Source organism: Pleurodeles waltl, chromosome 10, assembly GCF_031143425.1.
Source record: "Pleurodeles waltl isolate 20211129_DDA chromosome 10, aPleWal1.hap1.20221129, whole genome shotgun sequence".
NCBI classification, from domain to species: Eukaryota; Metazoa; Chordata; class Amphibia; order Caudata; family Salamandridae; genus Pleurodeles; species Pleurodeles waltl.
Window position 1 is genome coordinate 598,584,592 of NC_090449.1, and position 21,938 is coordinate 598,606,529.

The 21,938-nt window shown below is 38.8% G+C and overlaps 1 protein-coding gene across 2 annotated transcripts in view; it reads left to right on the plus strand.

Moving 5' to 3' along the window:
- Window positions 1-21,602, plus strand: part of CTDSPL (CTD small phosphatase like) — a 398,245-nt gene extending 376,643 nt beyond the window's left edge. For both annotated transcript variants that reach the window (XM_069211054.1, XM_069211053.1), the window contains one exon: window positions 19,052-21,602. In XM_069211054.1, coding sequence (XP_069067155.1) covers window positions 19,052-19,177 — 126 coding nt within the window. In that variant the 3' untranslated portion in view covers window positions 19,178-21,602. The remainder of the gene's footprint in view (window positions 1-19,051) is intronic.
- Window positions 21,603-21,938: the final 336 nt, after the last annotated feature.

Consider the following 21,938-nt stretch of genomic DNA (forward strand, 5'->3'; position numbering starts at 1 on the left):
GCATTCCTAGAGAATATACCAATGACAGAAATCTGTAAAGCAGCCACTTGGTCAACACCCCATATATTTACCAAGCATTACTGTGTAGATTTGTTAGCAACACAACAAGCCACAGTAAGACAGGCTGTACTAATTCAAACAACTTCAAATCCTACAGTCTGACCACCGCTTATGGGAGGCGAACTGCTTTGTAGTCTATGCATTGCATGTGTATCGGCAGCTACACATGCCATCGAACGGAAAATGTCACTTACCCAGTGTACATCTGTTTGTGGCATGTTCTGCTGCAGATTCACATGCGCCCTCCCTCCTCCTCAGGAGCCTGTAGCCGTTTAAGTTACACTTCAATTTGTACATATGTATATATATCTCTATTCCATTGCATGGACATCGCTTTCTTTACACTCTATCACTCCTACCTTACCCTCTGTGGAAAAACAATCTAAGATGGAGTCAATGCCCATGCGCAATGGAGCCGAAAAGTAGGAGTCACTCGATCCTGTGACTCTAAAAGACTTCTTCAAAGAAAAACAACTTTTAACACTCTGAGCCCAACACTAGATGGCAGGACCTTTGCATAGCATGTGAATCTGCAGCAGAACATGCACGAAGCATGTGAATCTGCAGCGGAACATGCCACGAACAGATGTACACTGGGTAAGTGACATTTTCCAAATTAAATGTTCTTAAATGTTTATATATATATATATAGATATATATATATATATATATATATATATATGTATGTATATATATATGTATATGCGTGTGGGTATTTATTTAACTTAAATGTTCATATCTATCTCTATATATATATATATAGATAGATAGATAGATAGATAGATAGATAGATAGATAGATAGATAGATAGATAGATCTCACAAAAAACACTTTTGCACTGGTACATTTGGGTAGGGGTGCGGGGGTTGCATGGGGTCGAGAGGGAACCTGACCAAATCCATTTTTTAAACACATAACAAGTATTGGTAAAGTTAGCAAACATGCAAATTTGGGGCAGCTGCACAAGAAATCCTTTATTTGGTAGGAAAAACACCGATCCCTGCACCATGTTTCAGCCTTGACAGCCTTGATCACGCACACACGCTCAAATGTGAACACCCATTATAACTCAGTATAGACATCGTGATAGAAACAAGACAGCTTTGGAAAACAATACATCAAGTTAATGTTCATATGGGGACCATCTCCTTGTCTTAAATTCATTATAGAATCTGTCCTTTGCAGTACGTGTTGGAAGCTGGGGAAAGTATAATTTTACAACAAGGAGTTTCAATAGTGAATTGAGTTTTTACTGCTTTTACCCTTTACTCTTTGTTATAAACGGAATGGAACAATATGTATTTTTTTATATATTTTAGCAAACAGTTTGGTTTGTGTGGTCTATGCATATCCATGTAGGTTTGTCTTGTTTTAAAAAGGTAAACCTTAGATTGCATTGTGAAAATATGATGACATATCATCATTTATAGTTGCTATTTTTGTTTATGGCTGATAACAGAATAGAGCTTCTGCACATTATTATGCTTTTATTTCAACTTATAATAAAGTTTGTAAATATGAGTTCAAATAAATGGGGAATACTTTGGTTACTTAAAAATAAAAATGATCTTAACCGTCTCTACATTACAGCAGTTTTCATAATGAAAGCTTCAAAATCACTTGCCTTAATTCACAATCAGAGTGAAACAGACTGTCTAGGACACAGATAAATATAAAAATGAAAAGTGTAATTTAGAGGACACGGATACAAAAGGTATTCTTTCGCAGGCACTGACTAAAATAACATATCAGTAAGTACAGCTGATATGTTAGCAAGCATAATTTGGAGAATCAGGATGCAAAATCAAGAGGCATCAGTGACTACAACAGCAACATGTGGTTTAGAAAGTCTGTTAATGTGTTTTCCCATCATTCATAGAATTAGAAACACTTCCCTGAGCTTGAGGGATGTTTTGACCAAGCAAAGAGTGTGGTTAACCATACACAATTACCAATGTGGCCACAGAAGGAAAACTCAAATTCATAAAAGTTTCAAGGCTTTATTTTACACCCACAAAGCTAAAGTCACATAAAACTGTACGCAAAATCAAATTGTAAAGATAAATCAACACCATTGGTTGCCCAAAACAGCAAAACAAGTTTAATCTACTTAGCATCAACACCATTAAGCATTCTAGAAGAATAATATGTATCATTAAAGAGCTAATCTGGGAACTAGAAACATATCTCAAATCAGACTGTGTTACCATGTCAAATCAAATTCAAACAGAGATCAAGAATCAGGGTTGGACGTGAGTTATCCCTAGAACTAATCAAATTAGGACATGCATGTGTGGGAACAGACTTACATTTTATCTCTCTTGTCCGCATTTGTATTTGGAAAACGATCCATCATGGGCTAAGAGAAACTAACTAGAAAAATGAAATACGTAGGTGTCAGCCTGCTAGCTTCTACTAGGGGAACAGCATATCAAGGGAAATAGCATTAACACAGAGATATCTCTCCTAGGGTCAGCATTTAAGGATTCGTCATCAGCAAAGCATGTTAGATCATCAACAAAGTCCATTAGAAGCACCATCAGGGAAGTGCAGAACAGTAGCTGCACAGAGAACAGTTCTCGGGGACAAGAAGACAACTAACTAAAACTCATGAAGTCCAACTTATAGTAAAGTACACGAACGCCTCTGATTTGACAGTTCATTGGTCCCACATCACACAAAAGGGAAAATATCCAATCAGAGTTTAAATACAAATCAGAGTTGCAACATTGCAAAGTTTTCTCAGGTTTGGTCTGAAGTCATCTCCTCCGTCCGTGTGAATCCAACAGTCAATTAACATTTCTATCAGTTGCAACAATATGAATTCTTCCCAGGGTATACAATAAACTCCTCCTCTTCCCCTATGAAAGTACATATTAATAGAAAAAAAGTAGTTCATGTTTAGTCCACAGGCCTAACTATTCCTGAACCAAAGTCACTTAGAAATAAGTGTTGTAAAATTAAACAAATTCATTTTAGAAAAAGAAAAATGATTCCTCACTTTTACATGGCTGCAAATATAGGTCTATAGGCCTAGTTATGCTAACACAAGAAATATGTAGGCATTAATATGTGTGTTAATAAACACACATAAAATGCAAACTTACAAATTCAGCATTGATAATATATCATCAAAAAGAATAAAACATTTCATTATGAATTGCAAACTCATTAAAGCATCACTGTAGGTATGGCAAAGAAGTGCATTTATTTTTAAGCGCGCATCTATTTAAACTCCCATTAAACATTACAGAACAAAATTTGTTTCACTACTAGCAATTACCCTAGAGTCTAAAATATAGTTTGACACACTTTGTTAAATCCAGTCTGCACAGTGGTGACCACAGATGAAAACATGAGCACTTTTAAAATACGTGTCAGTGCAGCTTTCTAAGTTAGACTTTTAAACATGAATGAAAATGTAATCTACTGCTGATGTCTGGGTGTCTAAAAGCATTACTAAAACTTATGCTCCAACAGTCCCTCTTCTGATGGCAAGCTATGCTGTCACAAAAAGCACACTCTCATTTCACTGAGACAACTCAAAGCTGTGTGGTTTGATAATGTGTTGGTTTTTGCCATCTGTAACTCTTACTTGGCTTCAGGTTTTTGGAATAAAAACTCCTCATCTTCTCCATTACAATCTCTTCCCTCCTCTGTTTACGTCTTTCCAAAATTTGTACAGTATGTAAGAACCAAGTGCAACCTGGGTACATGAAGGCACTATCAACACAGGTTGCAAGATCATCCGTACTGTTCCCATTCCGAAGTTTCCAAACCATGATCCAGTGGTCAAAAATCCTTTACCTATGGCTTCACATGCACCAGTCACTTCTAAGTCTTTCATATCATTTTTCAGATTTGTGATGTTATAAATAAACTTTCTTATCTCATTATTATTATCTGCTATGTAACTGCAGCAGTGCTTCGCATCCAAACTTTACAGACTCTGCCATCTTCCACCAGTAAAATGTTTAATGCAAGATGATTTTGCTAAACCATTGATCTCACAGCAACCATTTCTGTATCCATTAGCAGCATTCTGGAATTCGGTTTCTCTTTCCAGACTGGATTGTCAAAATTGTCCACATGATAGATCTTCGGAAAAACTACCCCTAGATAACATGTACCATACTAGCCTTTCGGCAGCTTGTAATTGGCATTCTTTCCAAAACTGAAATAAACACCTGGTATGGCAGGGCCCTGTCCATTTAGCATGACATTCCAAACACTTCTAAACAAAAATACATGTCTGCATTCACTGGTACCTACAAAATGTGTGTCCATCATTAGACTGGCAACATATAGGAAAGGTAAGTGTACTTTTATATCACTGTCTCTAATGTGCGCAAAGTTTTTCTGACAATCCTGTAAAACTACTCCTTTTTCTATTTTTGTTTTTTGTTTTCATTGCTTTTCTCCTCTCATCTACTTGACCAGTGAACTTTTTCTCCACTGGTGTGAGAAAGCATTTAAAATTGTTTTTGTGAGCATATGCAGTTCCAAAAGTCAGGTTCGGTTCAAAGAAATCTCCCACAATATCAATGTTTTTCACTTTAGCAATACTACTCAGATGCTGATTGATAGGCACAAAAGAAATTACTAACTCGTAATTAGAATAAAAATATTATATATACTCCTGGTCATACAATCAAGTTAGTAACAGACTGCAAGAAATTCCTTGTGTTAGTGGCAAGCTCTGATATGTGATTTCTTTCTGTACTGATGAAGGGATCTGTGTGCAGACATAACAATCATGCACCTTCACAGTCTCAATGTATTGATACAGTAACCAGTAGTATACATTTGAAGATAAATTTCAATATGAGTCATCAAGGTGAAGTAATCTCTCATCTTCATACAGGGGATCTTGTTCTGTATGCAAATCTTCCAACACAGGTGTAATTGTGCTCTCAACCTTGTCTTTCACAGTCAGACTCAATCCAACTATCAACAAAATACTCAGAATCACGCATACTATTGCAAGTCTGACACACACATACTTAAATTTACTCAGTTTACCTTGATCCGGACTAATGGCTTGTCATGAGTCAGACCAAGATATCAAATAAAAAAAAAAGAAGTTCAAAATGCAAGGCAGCTTTCAATTATTTACAGTGTCTTTTCTTTAGGTGAGCAAAGCAAAACAAAATAAAAAATCTCTTCTCAAAGCATTTTTTGCACCTATTTACAAAATTCTTGATGTTCTAGAAAGTTCATCAAGTTTTCTATTTGAAAATTCAAATCACTACTAAAAGTTCAAATGTCTCTAATAATAAACAATCTGGTAATCACTGGTTAGCACGTCCAGCAAATAACATCTCTGTTCATCAAGCGCCAGTGAGATTTCAGAGTTCACCTCTAACGCAATTTCAAGTTCCAAAATATTCAACTGAATCTGAATTATCAGCACAAAAGGCAACAAATTCCTTCTCCCATTCATTAGCTACGTAATAAGTCCATTCAGGTGCTGAGTATCTTTGACTTGGCACTCTTTTTCTTTTTTACCTCCTGCTGCATGCTTTTTGCTGTCACTTTGATCAGATTCTTCAGTCATTTTAGCTATAGTTGGAGGCACATTTACTTCTGGGTCTGGACATTTTGTGGGCCACTTGTCTCCAATTACAATTCTTGATTCAGGCACATCTGGGGTTTCGAAGTTCACTGAGCTAGCAGGAGTCGACTGACTCTGGCTTGACCCTCCTGCACCTTTGACTGCTTTTGACGTGCTCAGATTTTTACCAGTCTGTGCATGTTCTGCGATAGCCACTTGTCCAGTCGTCACACTTTGGCTATCCTGGACCCCATCACTCCCTGTACCTAGAGAAACAGGCACTGTATCTTCTGGAGGACTTGGAACTTTGCACGTTTGGCTCGCATGTACCCAGTTTGGCAGGCCAGCACACGCCATAGCAGTTGTGGTCACCAAAATAACCTGGTAAGGCCCTTTCCAGGGTGGCTCTAAGCATGACTTTGTGACGTGCTTCTTCACCAGAACCAAGTGTCCTGGACTCAAGTTGTGGCATTGTTCTTGTGGTGGTTTAACAGTTGCTTCTTCAACCTGTCAAAACAGAGAGCAAACCACATCAGCTATGCCTTTGCAGTAATCCAGCACTAAGTTGTCTGTAATGTTCACAAGTGCATTTGCGGTTATAGCTGGCATTCTCATAGCTCGCCACACAATGATTTCATGAGGGACAGTCCGGTCTTTCTGTCAGGTATGCTGCACATGCACATCAGAACAAGAGACAATGCATCAGCCATTCCAATGTTGTTGATGGACACAGTTTAGCCAGTTGAAGCTTCTGGTCTGTAACTGCAATACAATCTTTGCTCAGTTTGTAATGCCCCACACAATAATTTTATGATCTCATTGTTAAAATGAGATCCTAGGTCTGATTCCAAAGAAGTTTGAAATTTGAATCAAGGATTGAACTCCCACAAAAAAAGCTTTGTAACTGTGAGGCTATCATTTCTGCAGGTTGCGTAAGCCTCAACCCAATGCGAGAACACACATACCAGCACCAAAACTTACCTCAATCCATTGCAAGCAGGCATTTCAATGAAACCAAGTTGCATTCTGTAGAAAGGACCTCCCAAGCTATCTGTGTGCCTCAGATTAACCATAGTGCGTTTCCCTACATTAATCTGTTGACATGTTACACATCTGTGACGCACAGCTTCTGCACCCAGTCTGAATTTGGGGTTGTATGGCATCTCAGCCATTTTGTGCCTGTCAATAGCAATACCTAGCCATTGAAGGTAACAAACTATTTGGCAACACTGCTTTTCCTTCACTGGAAACCTAAACATCGTCCTCATCCCTTTGAACGCAACCTACTGTACTCCAACTTCTACGTTCCTCTTCTTTCACTTCTTCCTGCAGTCTCTTAACTTCTTCCCAGGTATCAATTGCTGTCATAAAGAAACTTTGGTTTGTCTCATTGGTCCTGCTTCCATCTCTCCATTCCTCATTAAAGGATGTGCCATGGAGTGCACAGTCGCATGCCATTTGGTCAGCATAGGCATTGCCTAACAAGATGTCATCATTTGACTTCTGATGTGCTGCACGTTTAACGACTGCAATTTTCATAGGTAACTGTAATGCTTTCAGTAATTGATAAGCTCTGTCACCATTTCAGATAGGTGATTCAGAAGAGGTCATGAAGACTCTCTGGGACCGCAACTGTCCATTGTCATGAACAACACCAAAACCATACTATCAGTAAAAATGGCCACTTCGAGCTGTTTAGAAGCATAGCATGCTCTGGTAAGAGCAACCAATTCAGCTAGTTGGGTAGAAATGACTCCTTTAAACCATGAAGCTTCTATCACTCCTAAGTCTGTGCAAACTGCGTAACCAGATCGCCAAGTTCCATCATTGTCTCTTAAACAGGAGCCATCAACGATCATGACATAGTCATTTTCATATAATGAGGTATCTTGAATATCCGGTCTTGGTTTGATGAACAGTTCAGTCACAGCGAGACAGTCATGCTCTGCCTAATTTTTGTGATTATTTACATTTTCAACAGTCACGGGTAAAAGTGTTGCAGGTTTTGAAGTGGTGCATCTTTTAATATTACCATTTGGGGATCCCATAATAGCTTGTTCATAACAGGTTAAACGAGCATTGGTTAAGTACTGGGACTTGATTCGGGTCAGAAGGACTTCAACAGAATGGGGTGCAAAAACATTAAAAGGGTGGCCCATGACAATGCTTTCACACTGACCAAAAATTTGGAATCCACTGGTGGCAGGAGCCGACCACTCCCAGAAACATTCTGATCTTTCTCTGTGTTAATGGCGGGTTCATGTGCATAATTACTGAAATTCTCTCCTAAGTATTTCACCTCTTATTAACAGTACCGCAATTTATTAGTAGTACTGCAATGTTGCGGGGGAACTTTATGACCACTCTCGTTTAACAGGGTAATTGTACCTCTAATACAGGCTTCACATGTAACCATCAAATCAACAATTAACTGCACCAGACCTGAATAAAAAGGCATTTTAAGGGATTCCAGGTTCTTTTTCAAAATCTGATTAAAATGGATGGTGACTAAGTATACCCTTGATGTATATGACACCATGAAAAAACACGGCTTCCAAATTTAAATGCAAAGAAAATGTGACTGTCCTCATGAAGTGGAAAGGAGAAAAATGCCTGACACAGGTCACCTGACAGAAAACAGTTCCACCTCATAAGGAATCAGGAACAAAATTACTGCAGGATTAGGTACCACAGGACAACATGGAACGACGATCTCGTTCACCTTTCTCAAATCCTGAACTATGCGGTATTTTCCATTTGGCTTCCGCAGTCCTAGAACAGGGAAATTGTATGGACTTCCTTGGATCACTTTGAGAACACCCTTTTTAATTAAATGTTCAGTTACTGGAGTTATTCCTGCAATTTGTTCTGGTGTCATGTTATAAGGCAGTATCCCTGGATACATACATTAGGCTTAACTGTGATTTTAACTGGCTCATTTCCTCTTATGAATTCAATATCTTTTCCTGATAAATCCCAGACTTTTGCCATAACTGTCCCTTGCAACTCCACAGGTAAATCATTAGCTGTCATCATTGGGAACAATGAAATGACCGCATTCATTTCTTCAGTTTTGCTGGGCATCTCTTCCTTTCTATTTGTCTGAAGGGCTATTCCTGTGTGGGTGCAGCTAATGAAACAATTTAGTTTACACAATAAATCATGACCTAACAAACTCACAGGACTTGAATCGCAAACCACAAATTGGTGCCATCCTCGGATGACCCTATTTTGACTGGAATATGTTCTGTAATTGGGTTAGTTAACTGCTGATTTGCTACTTCTACCACCTGAGCTTTTCTCCCTGACAATGGCACATTTGGTACTTCTGCGTTTCTGACAGTGGAACGCGTTGCCCCAGTGTCAACCAGGAATTAAACATTGTGTCCCGTAACATTTGCATTTACATATGGACCACATTGATCAACCTCTAAAGATGCAGCTAACATGCAGTCCTCCTTATCAGAACTGTCATTAGTATATATTTCTGAAAACTCCTCAGCACTCAAATCAGTTCAGGGAAATTGTGTTACCAACTGATTTAAATTTGCATTTGCTCTCTGATTCATGTTTTGCTGAGGAACCATCACTTGCTGCTTTGTCATTGGGGCTTGAGGAACTTGCATTTGTGGAGGGACTTGAATCTGTTGAGGAACCTCCATCTGTTTTGGGACCTGCATTTGCTGTAATCCTGCAGGGAATAGGTACATTGGATTCGGAGTCTTTGGAATCTCTGAATTTGAACTTGGCCACTGTCAACACCACTGTCAACAGCCTGAGCAACACCACCATTCTTCACCAAATTATTCACATTAATATACGGACACTCCTGCTTCCAGTACCCGAAGTTACCACACGCATGACATGGCTGCATTTTCTTCATTGACTGAACATCAATCACATTACCACTGTGATCTGTCCGAACACTGCATCTTTTACCTCTAAGCTGAGGCACATTGTTAACCTGCTGTTGCATACCTTACATTCCACTAGTGTTTACCTTCATCTGTGGGCTCTTATTTCCTCTTTGAGCAGATTTAATTTTCATCATCATCAATTTCTCTTTCAGCTTTTTCTTCTTCAATTCAATTTCATTGCTACAGTACCTTGCGTACTGCAGAACTTTATCAATCAGCTTATTCTGCCAACAAGTCAAATGCTGCTGAATCATGGTGCTAATCTCCGGTTTCAATCCTTGTATAAATCTAAGCACAAAATGACTCGTGTCTTTTGGCTCAATAGGTTCCCGACCACTATGCTGCTTGAAAACCTGCAGCAATCTTTCATAATAGGCATGGATCCACTCCTTTGTTTACTGTGCTGTCCTGTCAGTCTTTTGCCAATCAACATCTTTGTTTTTCTGAAATTCAGTCACTTTATAATACCCTTTCATCACTGCTTCAGACAGCACACCTGTAACTGGGTCCCTGGGTGGTTCATGAGTTGGCCAATCAATATTCAGCTTGCACTCAACCCACAAATCAACTGGAACAACAATGTTCAAATCTTCCAGTACCATGCTTCCAGTACCCGAAGTTACCACACGCATGACATGGCTGCATTTTCTTCATTGACTGAACATCAATCACATTACCACTGTGATCTGTCCGAACACTGCATCTTCTACCTCTAAGCTGAGGCACATTGTTAACCTGCTGTTGCATACCTTACATTCCACTAGTGTTTACCTTCATCTGTGGGCTCTTATTTCCTCTTTGAGCAGATTTAATTTTCATCATCATCAATTTCTCTTTCAGCTTTTTCTTCTTCAATTCAATTTCATTGCTACAGTACCTTGCGTACTGCAGAACTTTATCAATCAGCTTATTCTGCCAACAAGTCAAATGCTGCTGAATCATGGTGCTAATCTCCGGTTTCAATCCTTGTATAAATCTAAGCACAAAATGACTCGTGTCTTTTGGCTCAATAGGTTCCCGACCACTATGCTGCTTGAAAACCTGCAGCAATCTTTCATAATAGGCATGGATCCACTCCTTTGTTTACTGTGCTGTCCTGTCAGTCTTTTGCCAATCAACATCTTTGTTTTTCTGAAATTCAGTCACTTTATAATACCCTTTCATCACTGCTTCAGACAGCACACCTGTAACTGGGTCCCTGGGTGGTTCATGAGTTGGTCAATCAATATTCAGCTTGCACTCAACCCACAAATCAACTGGAACAACAATGTTCAAATCTTTCCACAGGCAGTTTGAAAGCTTCGCAAATCCCTCTGTTTGCTTATACCACTTCACTGGGTCGGGTAGTCATTTGTGAATGACAATATGTCACTCGTGCTCCACGGGACATGTACATAACATCCACTTAGAATCTCTCATTGGTAGAATCTTCATACTATCATTGGCTTGATTTGCTCCAATCGGAGGCCAAGTCTGTTTTGCTTTCTTCTGATGTCTTTCGTTGCCCATCTGCCTTCCCATTTATCTAATGGTCCCCATGTTTCAATGTTGATAATTAGTAACTTAATGTGCATTTTCATGCCAGGTGATCTCATGTTGCAATGTCTTTGGTACTGAACTCTAACCGGTAACTCCTTAAGGGTTTTGACTTTTCTAAATCCACATCATATTTTTCAGCCAGTTCTACTAATTTGTCATAAGTTAGTCCTGCATGTTGTGTGACATCTTTGCACATGAAGCGCAATTCATCTTCAAGTGCTCCCTCTATCAACTCATTTAATTCTAATTTTGATCTGGGCACATTAACTTTTCTGTCTCTCCCTGGGGTCTCTTTTGTTCTGACACTACTACTTGTTGTACCCGTTGCTCCTCTTTGACTGTAACCACTCAGTCAGCTGCTGCGCTGAAAAACCTTGAAAACTAGTACTGCTTCTCTGGGTAATACTTTGTGGGGTATTGCGATGTCCACTGGCAAACTGATCAGCCTGGGCATGCAAGAAAATGGAGTTCCCTGCGTACATCTCACATCAACTATCGGTCCTGCTTGATTTAACATCTGATTAGGATCTGCAATTCGTGAAGGGGTCAAAGTTGGGACAAACAAAGTTATTCTCTTTATTGCTTAATTGTTTAAATATATTGATCTCTGCATATCACATAGTGACATCCCTTAAGATACAGGATTTATTGTCTGGGTATTACATCCAGGGTTACCTGAAACATTCAATGGACAACTAGACATATCGTCACAGGAACTGCCAGTGCATCAGGTACAGTCAAATGTATCTGATCCTGAGGAATTGCCATTCCAGCACTTTGACCAATTAACACTGTACTGAAGGTCTGTCCTGATTGACTTGGAGTAACATTTGGTGTTGTCTAATCTGGGGTATAAATGGCCATAGTATGTTGCCGACTAGAATTTTTCACAGGTGCTGTCACCTTTTGATTAATATGAAGATTTGGCATTTCTTGATTCATGACTGGACTCGCAATGTGCTGTGCTATACTAATAACTGGAACTAGAGGATAAATCATGGGTACCTGGGTCACTGAACTCACAGGTCACAGGTGTACTTGGAGCTACCTGAGTCTGGCTTTGTAAAACTGGAGCTGTCTGTTCATTTGAGGCTACATTCTGCACGACTTCCTCAACTGAATGATATGACGGGGGATGATTCATTAAAAGCGGATTTAGAAAATCATCTTCTGAGTCACTTTCATGTGTAGCTGTATTCTTACCCTCACCTGCTGTCTGCTCTGCTTTCTCTGTCAGCTTTTTTCTCGTTTTATGCTTTGTACTCCCATCCCCTTCCTCTGTGATAGCTGGAAACATTCTTAACCAATCTAATATCTCTGCTCTCAACATTTTCTGTTCTGTATCCCATCTAGCTTGCGCTAATGTTTTAACTGCTTTCTTCAGTCTGTTCTCAAATTTTGCTGTTTCTTTTTGTCTAGCAACAAGTTCCCAAATATCAAGGGCTTAAAATTGTGCAGGTCTTGGAGGAAGCTTTAATTCGCCAAATGCGCTCCTCAGCCTCAAATTTTCTAAAATTTTCAAATTAAAAGTTCCTTAACAAGGAAAAGCTAATGAACCTTCCTTCTCTGTGACCTTACACCACTGTTTAACCTAAATGCATGCTGAAACTCCTTTAGCCTCTGACACTTTGTATGCTGGTGTTCCTTCATGTGCTACCTGTTCACTCTCCCTAACTGGAACAAACACATCTCCTCTTAGTGCACTTCTTAAAGCCTTGAAAAACTTCATTTTCGCACAGATTAAATTAATAATTAAAATTTCAATGAAATCAGGAAGTAAATTCAGTCCTACAATCCTTCCCGCAAGCTGTTCTTAACTAATGATAACACAGTATTGCCCACCAATACGAGTGCAGCTTTCTCACCATCTGACCAATCCCAGCGTGGTACAAATTATGTCATGCTTACTTCACTCCGCAGCTGCAGTCACTCCGCAATTGTCTCTTACACTATTACTCACATGTACACTAAATGCAAAATATTGCAAGCAGTTCAAAACCCTGTCTACACACTACTGGTGTGGCTCAAACGCTATGAAAGCTATAAGGCTTACACATCCGACTGCGGCTTTTGCAATTATACAACTGATCAGCAATTCGCACCCTGGTTGACACGCATCCTCTCTAGGCCTTCGTGGATCAACCAGTACCAACCAACAACTCTCAATCATTCAAGGCAAAACTACTGGCACTGTCAACAACGTCTCATGGCCAGTACCTCACTGCAGACAATAAATTAACCAAGTGTCTTCTATGCCTGTACGTTATCCTGCGGCCTAAGGTCTTGAAGGACCCGTCAACAACAACCACAGACAATTTTTTGAGCACAGAGCACCACAGTTACTTTGAGTATGACAACTACGCAAACAGCCTACAATGTCACACTTCACCTCAATCTGCAGCAAAAAGCATTACAAGCGCGAAACCCTTCTTGTACTTACACTGCATTACACTTGTACACACAATGCTGGAATTTCATCAACATCTCAAACTAACCATAGAACAACTTACAGGGTGGACAGTTTTTGGACTGAACAATAACATGTGCCTATTACTGAACAAAAATACGGCTACCCCTCTAATGGGTCTTTACCGTCACTATGCTACCAGAATTTTTAACACGTGTTCTCATCCTTCACAAAATTCAAAACGTTTCACCTAGGTGAAGGGATCTTTTGACCCAGTTAAAAGGTGTGGTTACCCATACACAATCATTTCAAACCACCCCATCAAATGTAAACACCATGACCAATGTGGCCACAGAGGGAAAACTTCCATGAATAAAACTTGCAAGGCTTTATTTTACATCCACAAAGCAAACGTCACATAAACTGTGCGCAAAATCAAATTGTAAAGATAAATCAACACCATTAGTTGCCCAAAATGGCGAAACCAGTTTAGTCTACCTAGCATCAACACCATTAAGCATTTGAGAAGAAAAATACATATCATTAAAGAGATTATCTGAGAAATAGAAGCATATCTCAAATCAGACAGTGTTGACATTTGTTAAATCAAATTTAAACCGAGATCAAGAATCAGGGTTGGATTTGAGTTATCCCTGCGGCTAACCAAGTTAGGACATGCATGTAGGACAAAAGAGAGAAAAATTATCTATCCTGGGCTAAGAGAAACTATCTAGAAAAATAAAGTAGGTATGTATCAGCATGCTATCTTCTAATAGGGAAAAGGCATATCAAGAGAAATAACATTAACAGGGAGATATACTTTTCCTAGGGCCAGTATTCAAAGATTCATCGTCAGCAAAGCATGTAGATCATCAGCAGAGTCCGTTAGATACACCGTCAAGGAAGTGCAGAACACAAGCAGCACAGAGAACATTTTTGGGGGAAGAACATTTCTCCGGGACAACAAAACAACTAACTGAAACTTATGAAGTCCATCCTTACAGTAAAGTACACAAACATCTCTGATTTGACAGTTCAGTTGTCCCATGTCATGCAAAATGGGAAATATACAATCAGAGTCTAAACACAAATCACAGTTTTTCTCATTTTTTTCCGAAGTCCTCTCCTCCTTACTTGTGAATCCAACAGTCATTAACAATTTTCTGTCAGTTGCAGCAAAACAAATTCTTCCCAGGGTAAACAATAGACTCATCCTCTTCACATGTAAAAGTATGTTGATAGAAACAATTTATTTCATGCTTAGTCCACAGGCCTAAATATTCCGGAACCAAGGTAATTTAGAAACAAGTCTTGTAAAATTAAACAAAGGAACCGTTTACTATTCATAAGAACAACCTAATGGAAATATTCATGGTAGAAAAAGAACAATGATTAATCACTTTTACATGGCTGCAAGTACAAGGTCTGCAGGCCTAGTTATGCTAACACATGAAATATGAAGGCATTCATATATTTGTTAATAAACACACATAAAATGCAAACGTATAAATTTAGCATTAATAATATATCATTGAAAAAGAATAACACATTTCATTATGATTTTCAAACTTGTTAAAGCATCACGTTGGGTATGACCAAGAAGTGCATTTATTTTTATGCATACGTCTATTTAAACTCATAAACCACATGTTAAAAAATAAAGAACAAAATTTGTTTCACTACTAGCAATTAACTTCGAGTCTAAAATATTCTTTGACATTCTTTAAATCTTAATAGCACATTTTTAAATCCGGTAGGCACAATTGTGACCACCCTCATGGAAACATGAGCACTTTTAAAATACATGTCACTGCAGCTTTCTAGGTTAGGCTTTTAAACATGAATGACAATGTCACCTACTGCTGAAGACTGGGTCACTAAAAGCATTACTAAAATCTACGCTCCAACAAGTCTAATCACCAGTGACTTGTCAGTTCAACAGCTCTGTACATAATTCGAATTAGCAAAACCTTTGTGTTGAGTAAAAGAGTTGATTAGGAACTTTTTTGTTGCAACATGAAGCACATTGGATGTGGTAGCACATGATGTTCTGTGATCCTGGTGGCTCTGACCTGACTTTGCCAGATTAGATACCCACCTCTTCTCCAATTTCTGCATAGGGACCCCCGTCTGCCTCCTAGAGAGTCCATGAAGGTACGGAGATTGCTGCCCCACTCTTTACCATCAATCAGTTAAGCATATGGTTGCTGAGTATTTAACAAATCATAGTGCAGAGGCATTTCTTCTGGGAACTTGGAGATGCAGGTGATTTTTAGGAAATCCTCCATTAGAACTCATTGTAAGATCAGATAGCTGAAGTGCTAACTCCAGAAAAGATACACATATTTGGTTAGTAAATGATGTGAAGTTCTTTATGCATTACATTTAGGAAACTGGTACATGTGAGTGCCATGTGACATTCAGGACTACTGGAACTTGAATTTCGTCTAAACTACTCTCAATGCTGTTGAGACATATACTAGATCTGATGTGCTAGTTTGACCATTTGCGAGGTCTCACAACCCTCCCCAGTACATGAATATGCCACATGCCTAACTGGTGTGCAGTCTTTTCACACAGATTTCATCCCAGCATGAAACCTCTTTCGAAGAAAACTGTATTTTGGTGACCCTAACACTAGCTAGATCCATAAGCAAGCTAGGGCCCCTTTGGGTCCCTAGAGACTTGCACAATGTTACAGCATCAAAAGAATTCTCCGGAATTACACATCCTTCATTCTGAAAGTAATATTTAATTTCCAGAGATGAGTCTTTCAATAATTTGTTCACATCTCACTGCCTCCTCAGTTACAAAGACTAACAATTTGGGCATCAAACATGCCTTGTGCATTTGTCTCGTCCAAACCAGGCTCTTATGTTTAATGAACCAGCTGTTTCTGGCTTTTGTGGATGATTATTCCAGGCCATCAGATTCTAAAGGTATCATTACCATGTGAATGAGGTATTTCACCATACACTGCGATGCTGCTGTGTTCTACATGGAGATCAACATCTGTTGCTAATTTGGAAAACACTGACACGGTTAGAGCATCACCTGCCATTTTCTAGGTACGTTCCTGTCGAAGACATATGCCCAGCACTTACGTGGGCTATCACACACACATTCAGCAGACGCTATGCTCCCAAGGCTTCCCAACAGAACCCTTAAGTTTGACCGTGAAGTGTTGTAAAAGCCTCGTTGCCTATGCTGCCCAATCACTTCCTCCTTTGCTTATGTTTTTGTCTAATCTACCCATCGGTGTTAAAGAGCCAGGACTTAAAAATAAAAAAAAGTTACCTTCATGGTAACTTACTCTTAGTTTGTAGACTCGTTTGCATGATCTTTGTACTCGAAACAACCTTTCAGCCATCTTTTCTGAAACGCACTAGCTGACTCCTTTTGGACCACACCAAAACTGGACAGCGGACTTTAGGTCTACTTATTGCTTACCATTGGTTGGTTTTCTTGGCAATCTCATTTGCCTGCTTACTCAATGGATTTCTTTCCTACACTTGTGTTCGTCCCTCTTTACATATTTGCCAAGATCTACTGAATATACACATAAGGGTAGTAATCTACCCAGACCGTGGAGCAGTGAACACAGTAACCTGACTCCTACGGTCTTAGAGTTTGTATACTTGTGCTTGCCCCAAGAATGTATGCAAATTCTAAAGAAGCTAGGTCGTCTGTACAAGTCGGTTAGTTGCAAAATGGAAAATATTTGCCATTTTACTGCTTAAAATTACAGTTTAATCTTGCAGGCTTTAGATTAATATAGGCATCGACTAGGATACATCCAGCCATAATTGGAGCGTGTGCGCAAGAAAAAGAAACTTTTTATATTCGTGGTATACAGGTTTCTCAGCTTTGTGAAAGCGTTTGAGAGTGATGCCTCTTCAGAGGTTTATAACTTCAGTATGCCAGTCAAATTGTGTGCTCTCTAGACTACTGAGTGTCATTTGAACCTGCGCCAAAACTGTGTTAAGTAAATAACTTATGTGGAAAGAAACTTATCCATAAAATAATCGAGGCGTATTAGTGAGTTATGGGTACTATAAATCGAAGATCTCTGCCTGAAAATCTATTAGGCAGTGTCATTTTAAGGACACATGTATATATTTGACCACAGTCGTTTCACCATTTTATGTATATCAAGCATTTGGATTGCTTGCATCCTGGAAAGGTTCAGTCTCAGCTGTCAATCCTTAATTTGGTGGTTGTGGGATATTACATACATATAAGGCAGACGTTCAGCATTTGGTCAACGACTTAATATTTCTATGTACATTTTATTAATACGTCTTCTTTCGTATAATATGGTCATGTGGTTTAAATATGTTTTCTTTGTCTGATTTGAATTTTAGTTTAGTATGTTTTTGTGTGCTAGGTGTGATTCACGAAATTGTCTGGCATATTGGTTTGTAAGATACCTACATTCATATTGCTAGCAAGATAGCAGATCCCTTTATGTTAGACCAAGGGCACACTCGGCAAAAAAAGAGAGAGCCACAATGGCATTCCCAGATGGTTTTCTTTCCCACATTTACAAGGCATTATTCCGTTGCTATCCAGGCCAGAGAAGATGCAGCGATTAGGTGAAAAGTTATTTAATTCCACCTCGGTGATGAATGAATGAATCGGCGCACAGTATACAAATCTACAACAGGGCTATGCTGCGCACCCTATTCCTTATCAGTAACCATAGATTTTTTCTCATTCTTAGCACACTGTTTTGCCTTGAAGTGAAGAAACTATTTTTTTAAAACAAATACACGCATGTAGACTACAGTAGCACGGACAGACTGTTCAACAAGAGTTAAAAATACAATACATGGTACATACATAGTAGGTTTAAGCTGGAAAACAAGTGGATTCATTCTAGACATTCCTAAAGTCAACCCCAAATGAACGCCGCAGAAGAACAAGTTGCTATTGATGTGCCCCAGCTGTAGATGGTGTAATATGCACAGCATCTGAACCTAGAGCTTAATAAAAGTTGTGGAGCTATGAATACAATCTTTCGCCAGCAATTAACATTTTCAATGGTTGATTGATGCGTATCCCATTTTCCTTTCCTATTTCTCAAGCAACAAATATATGCTTCACATTTGTGTATTCAAAAAAATCTGTTCTTTGGTTGTGACTATTTGCATCTGAAGAGTGATGGTTCTGTGATAACACCACCTTTGTTTATTTGACTATGTCAACATTTTTATTAAGAAACCAGAATATAAGCAGAGAGATGCTCTCACTTGTTTTTGACTAGGGAGGACATCCTGCCTTGGATAGTCAGTTTCTTGCTATGTAGTCCATTGTTGCTGAAGACAAACCCTACCAGGCAAGACTGAGCCAGAGGGGCACATGGGGGGGGGGGGGAGGGGGGGTGAGAGTGTGTTGTTAGAATTGTGCCCAAAACTGAAGGGGTCTTGGGGCCTAAATCACGTTCGTCATTATCTATAGCCTGGCTATTGTGAGCATATGTTTTTCAAAAGATACTTGTCTGATAAGATCCTCAGAATTAGGGTACCCATGTTAGAAGCGAATATGTTATGTATTGTCTTGGTTTTATTGCAGGTGCCTGTGCAGTCCTGGTTTGATGACATGACGGACACAGAGCTGCTGGATCTTATTCCCTTCTTTGAGGGACTTAGCAGAGAGGAAGATGTTTACAGTATGCTTCATAAACTTTGTAACAGGTAGCCTTCGAGGTTCCCTGTTATCCAGCTGCTGGTGCATTGCTACAAATTTCGATTCACTCTATCCACTTTTGTCCTGGCACGTCTCCTTCAAAACACAAAGCTATAGGGAGCTTCTCATCCATGGGAGAAGTACTTCTCTTATAGGACTTGAATGATGATACAGTTAAACGTTTCAAGTCAGCTGAAAGACGGAGGTTGTGGCCTGACCAGATTACTTTTATAGAAAGAAAGACAACATATTTTAAATGGAACTCTTTTAACTAATTTGATATATGGATGGAATTTTTCTGGATTTTTTTCTTCTCGAAACAAACCAAAAAACTGAACTTGTTGTGTTAACCACAGTTGAACGTTGACCACCCCCACCCTCCTGCCTATCCCTGCACCCCACTATGCAGACACTAAGCCCCTGTTCTGGAGAAGTTCAACTGATTCTAGTATTTTTTCCTACAGAATGAAGTGCCTTTTCAAATGTTCATTTTAACAAGGAACAACAAAACACATTTTGTACTCCGCATATTTCAAGACAACTTTAGTCTTTTATTGTCTAGATGCTTTGACAATGGGGTTGAAATCTTTATACAGCATTGTAATTTATGCTTGATAAACAATGTACGACTGGATCCAGGGTGCATGTCTCCGTAAACTCATTAACTATTACAGATTGAACATATCCAGAAACAGTGTGTTTTATATCCAAAAGGTTTTGAACATTGTTTTTTAGCGTTTCCTATTTAAGATTCCTTTTGTCACTCCTAGTTTTTGACATAGTTTGGAAATATCTGCCATTGTGCAAGATGAACCTAACTTAGAAACGCTGACACGCCAAACATTTGAGGTGGCAGATCAATCTGGATTAATATTATTAAAGTGAAATTTTGTTTTCCGGCATTTGCTTCGCACAACTGCGATTCGTGATTCATTTGAAAGATCTAAAGCTAATTTGTATATCCCACTGACTTTCAAAACTATGTTATTTATTGATTTAAAGTGCTTTCCTTTCAAAGCCAGTGTGATTAATCAGGCTACCTACTGAGCTGTTTTAAAAGGGTTTGGTATTTGTTTTTTAATTGCTGCTACTGTGTAGTCACCAATATGGCGTTGACCACAGGCTCTTATACTGTTCCTTGCCATTGTGCCTATGCTATGAATATATTTGCTGTAAGCTGCAAACTCAGGCAATACATTAAATAGGCAGATTAAACAGTCAATGTACATGCGACATACCTCTCAACTAACTTGTTTTAGATCACCTGACGATTTGCCCACAACCATTGTATGTCAGCAAATATTCAAACATGCAGAACAGCTTCACTGATTCAAAAGAAAAATGTAACATTGTTAATTTGTAATCTTTTTCTTTAGTTTTTTTTGTTCCCTTTTTTTCTTTTGACGCCCTGTAACATTAGTGTCCGATGTTTTTGGCCACTTTGGATTGAGAGGTATGAGAAATTACACCTGCTATAAATCGGTTATCTTTTTCAGTATTTTAGTCCTATGAGCCCTACATAGTTACAAATAAAGCACTAGTCTTACAAAGGTCTACTCTTTGGTTTATTGGTGCTTATATTAGCCAAATATGATTCGATGCCAAATAACTGATGATGCTTGTTCGATCCAGGGGTCACAAACGTGAATTATTATTACAGCTATTCAATGGGTATGATCAGCAGACAGCTCAGTATGGAGATTATGCAAAGTATGTCGAACTGAGTGAGTGTGAAAAGTTTTATGGGCATGCAGATGGCTAGTCCAACTCTCTAACTACATTGGGGTCCATGGACCTCATGAAATATACCAATTAAAACATAATTCTATAAATGTTCTACTCATTGTTTTCCAATTAAAAAGGGATCTAAGATAAAAGGACAACTAGTACATGTAGAGAAAAAAAAATTAACACATTTTGAATTAATTACTTTTCAAAGATGATCAGTCCCACCTCTTTCTTTGTTACTCTCCACCAAGGGAAGCAAATAATAAATAAATTGTGTGCATATATTAAGTAAAACATAAAGCATGGACTGCAGTTGATCCCTGGCTACCTTCACTGAATTTGCTTGTTAATAATGACAGGACTCAAAAATAACCGTTGTTCATAAATTGAAAACTGTATAGTAATTTCTGTGAAATGATGTTCTACGTTCTCCTCAAAGTACTTCAACTTATCTAATGTCTGACACCTTACAAGAATCTAAATGTGTCTGCGGTATGATGCTAATTAATTTATTGTCCTTCATTGTCAACTAAATCCATAACAGGAGTTGAAGTGCATTGTTCCCAAAAACAGAAGCAGGCTTTGAAGTTACTTACCAATTGGAAGTAATCAATAAATGTATCCACATGTCACAATAACTGAGATCTGTATTGATGTAGAATCACTATTGCACTTCTGCTTTGCTGAAATATACAAATCCGGACAATGATTGACGGTGGTGCTGGTTCATTTAACAACATCAGAAAATGATGGATTCAAAGCTGCTTACCTGGCAGGGTTTTGTTGTATATTTCTGTGACACGTTTATCCCTGAAGGCAGGCACAGTTTGATAGCTGAGCACCTGTTTTAATGTGGCATTAGTTCGCTGGGCACCTGCTGCTTTTTAATTCAAATTCTTGGAATGTGTATGAGCCTCCTCATCTTCCCATGTCACACTGACCAGTTAAGAAGGTGCTGGTCTTGAGCATGTATTGTTGTCATTGCTATATTATGGCACTGGATGGGCCCCACGCAGCAACATTTGAAAATTGTATATAAAATCGG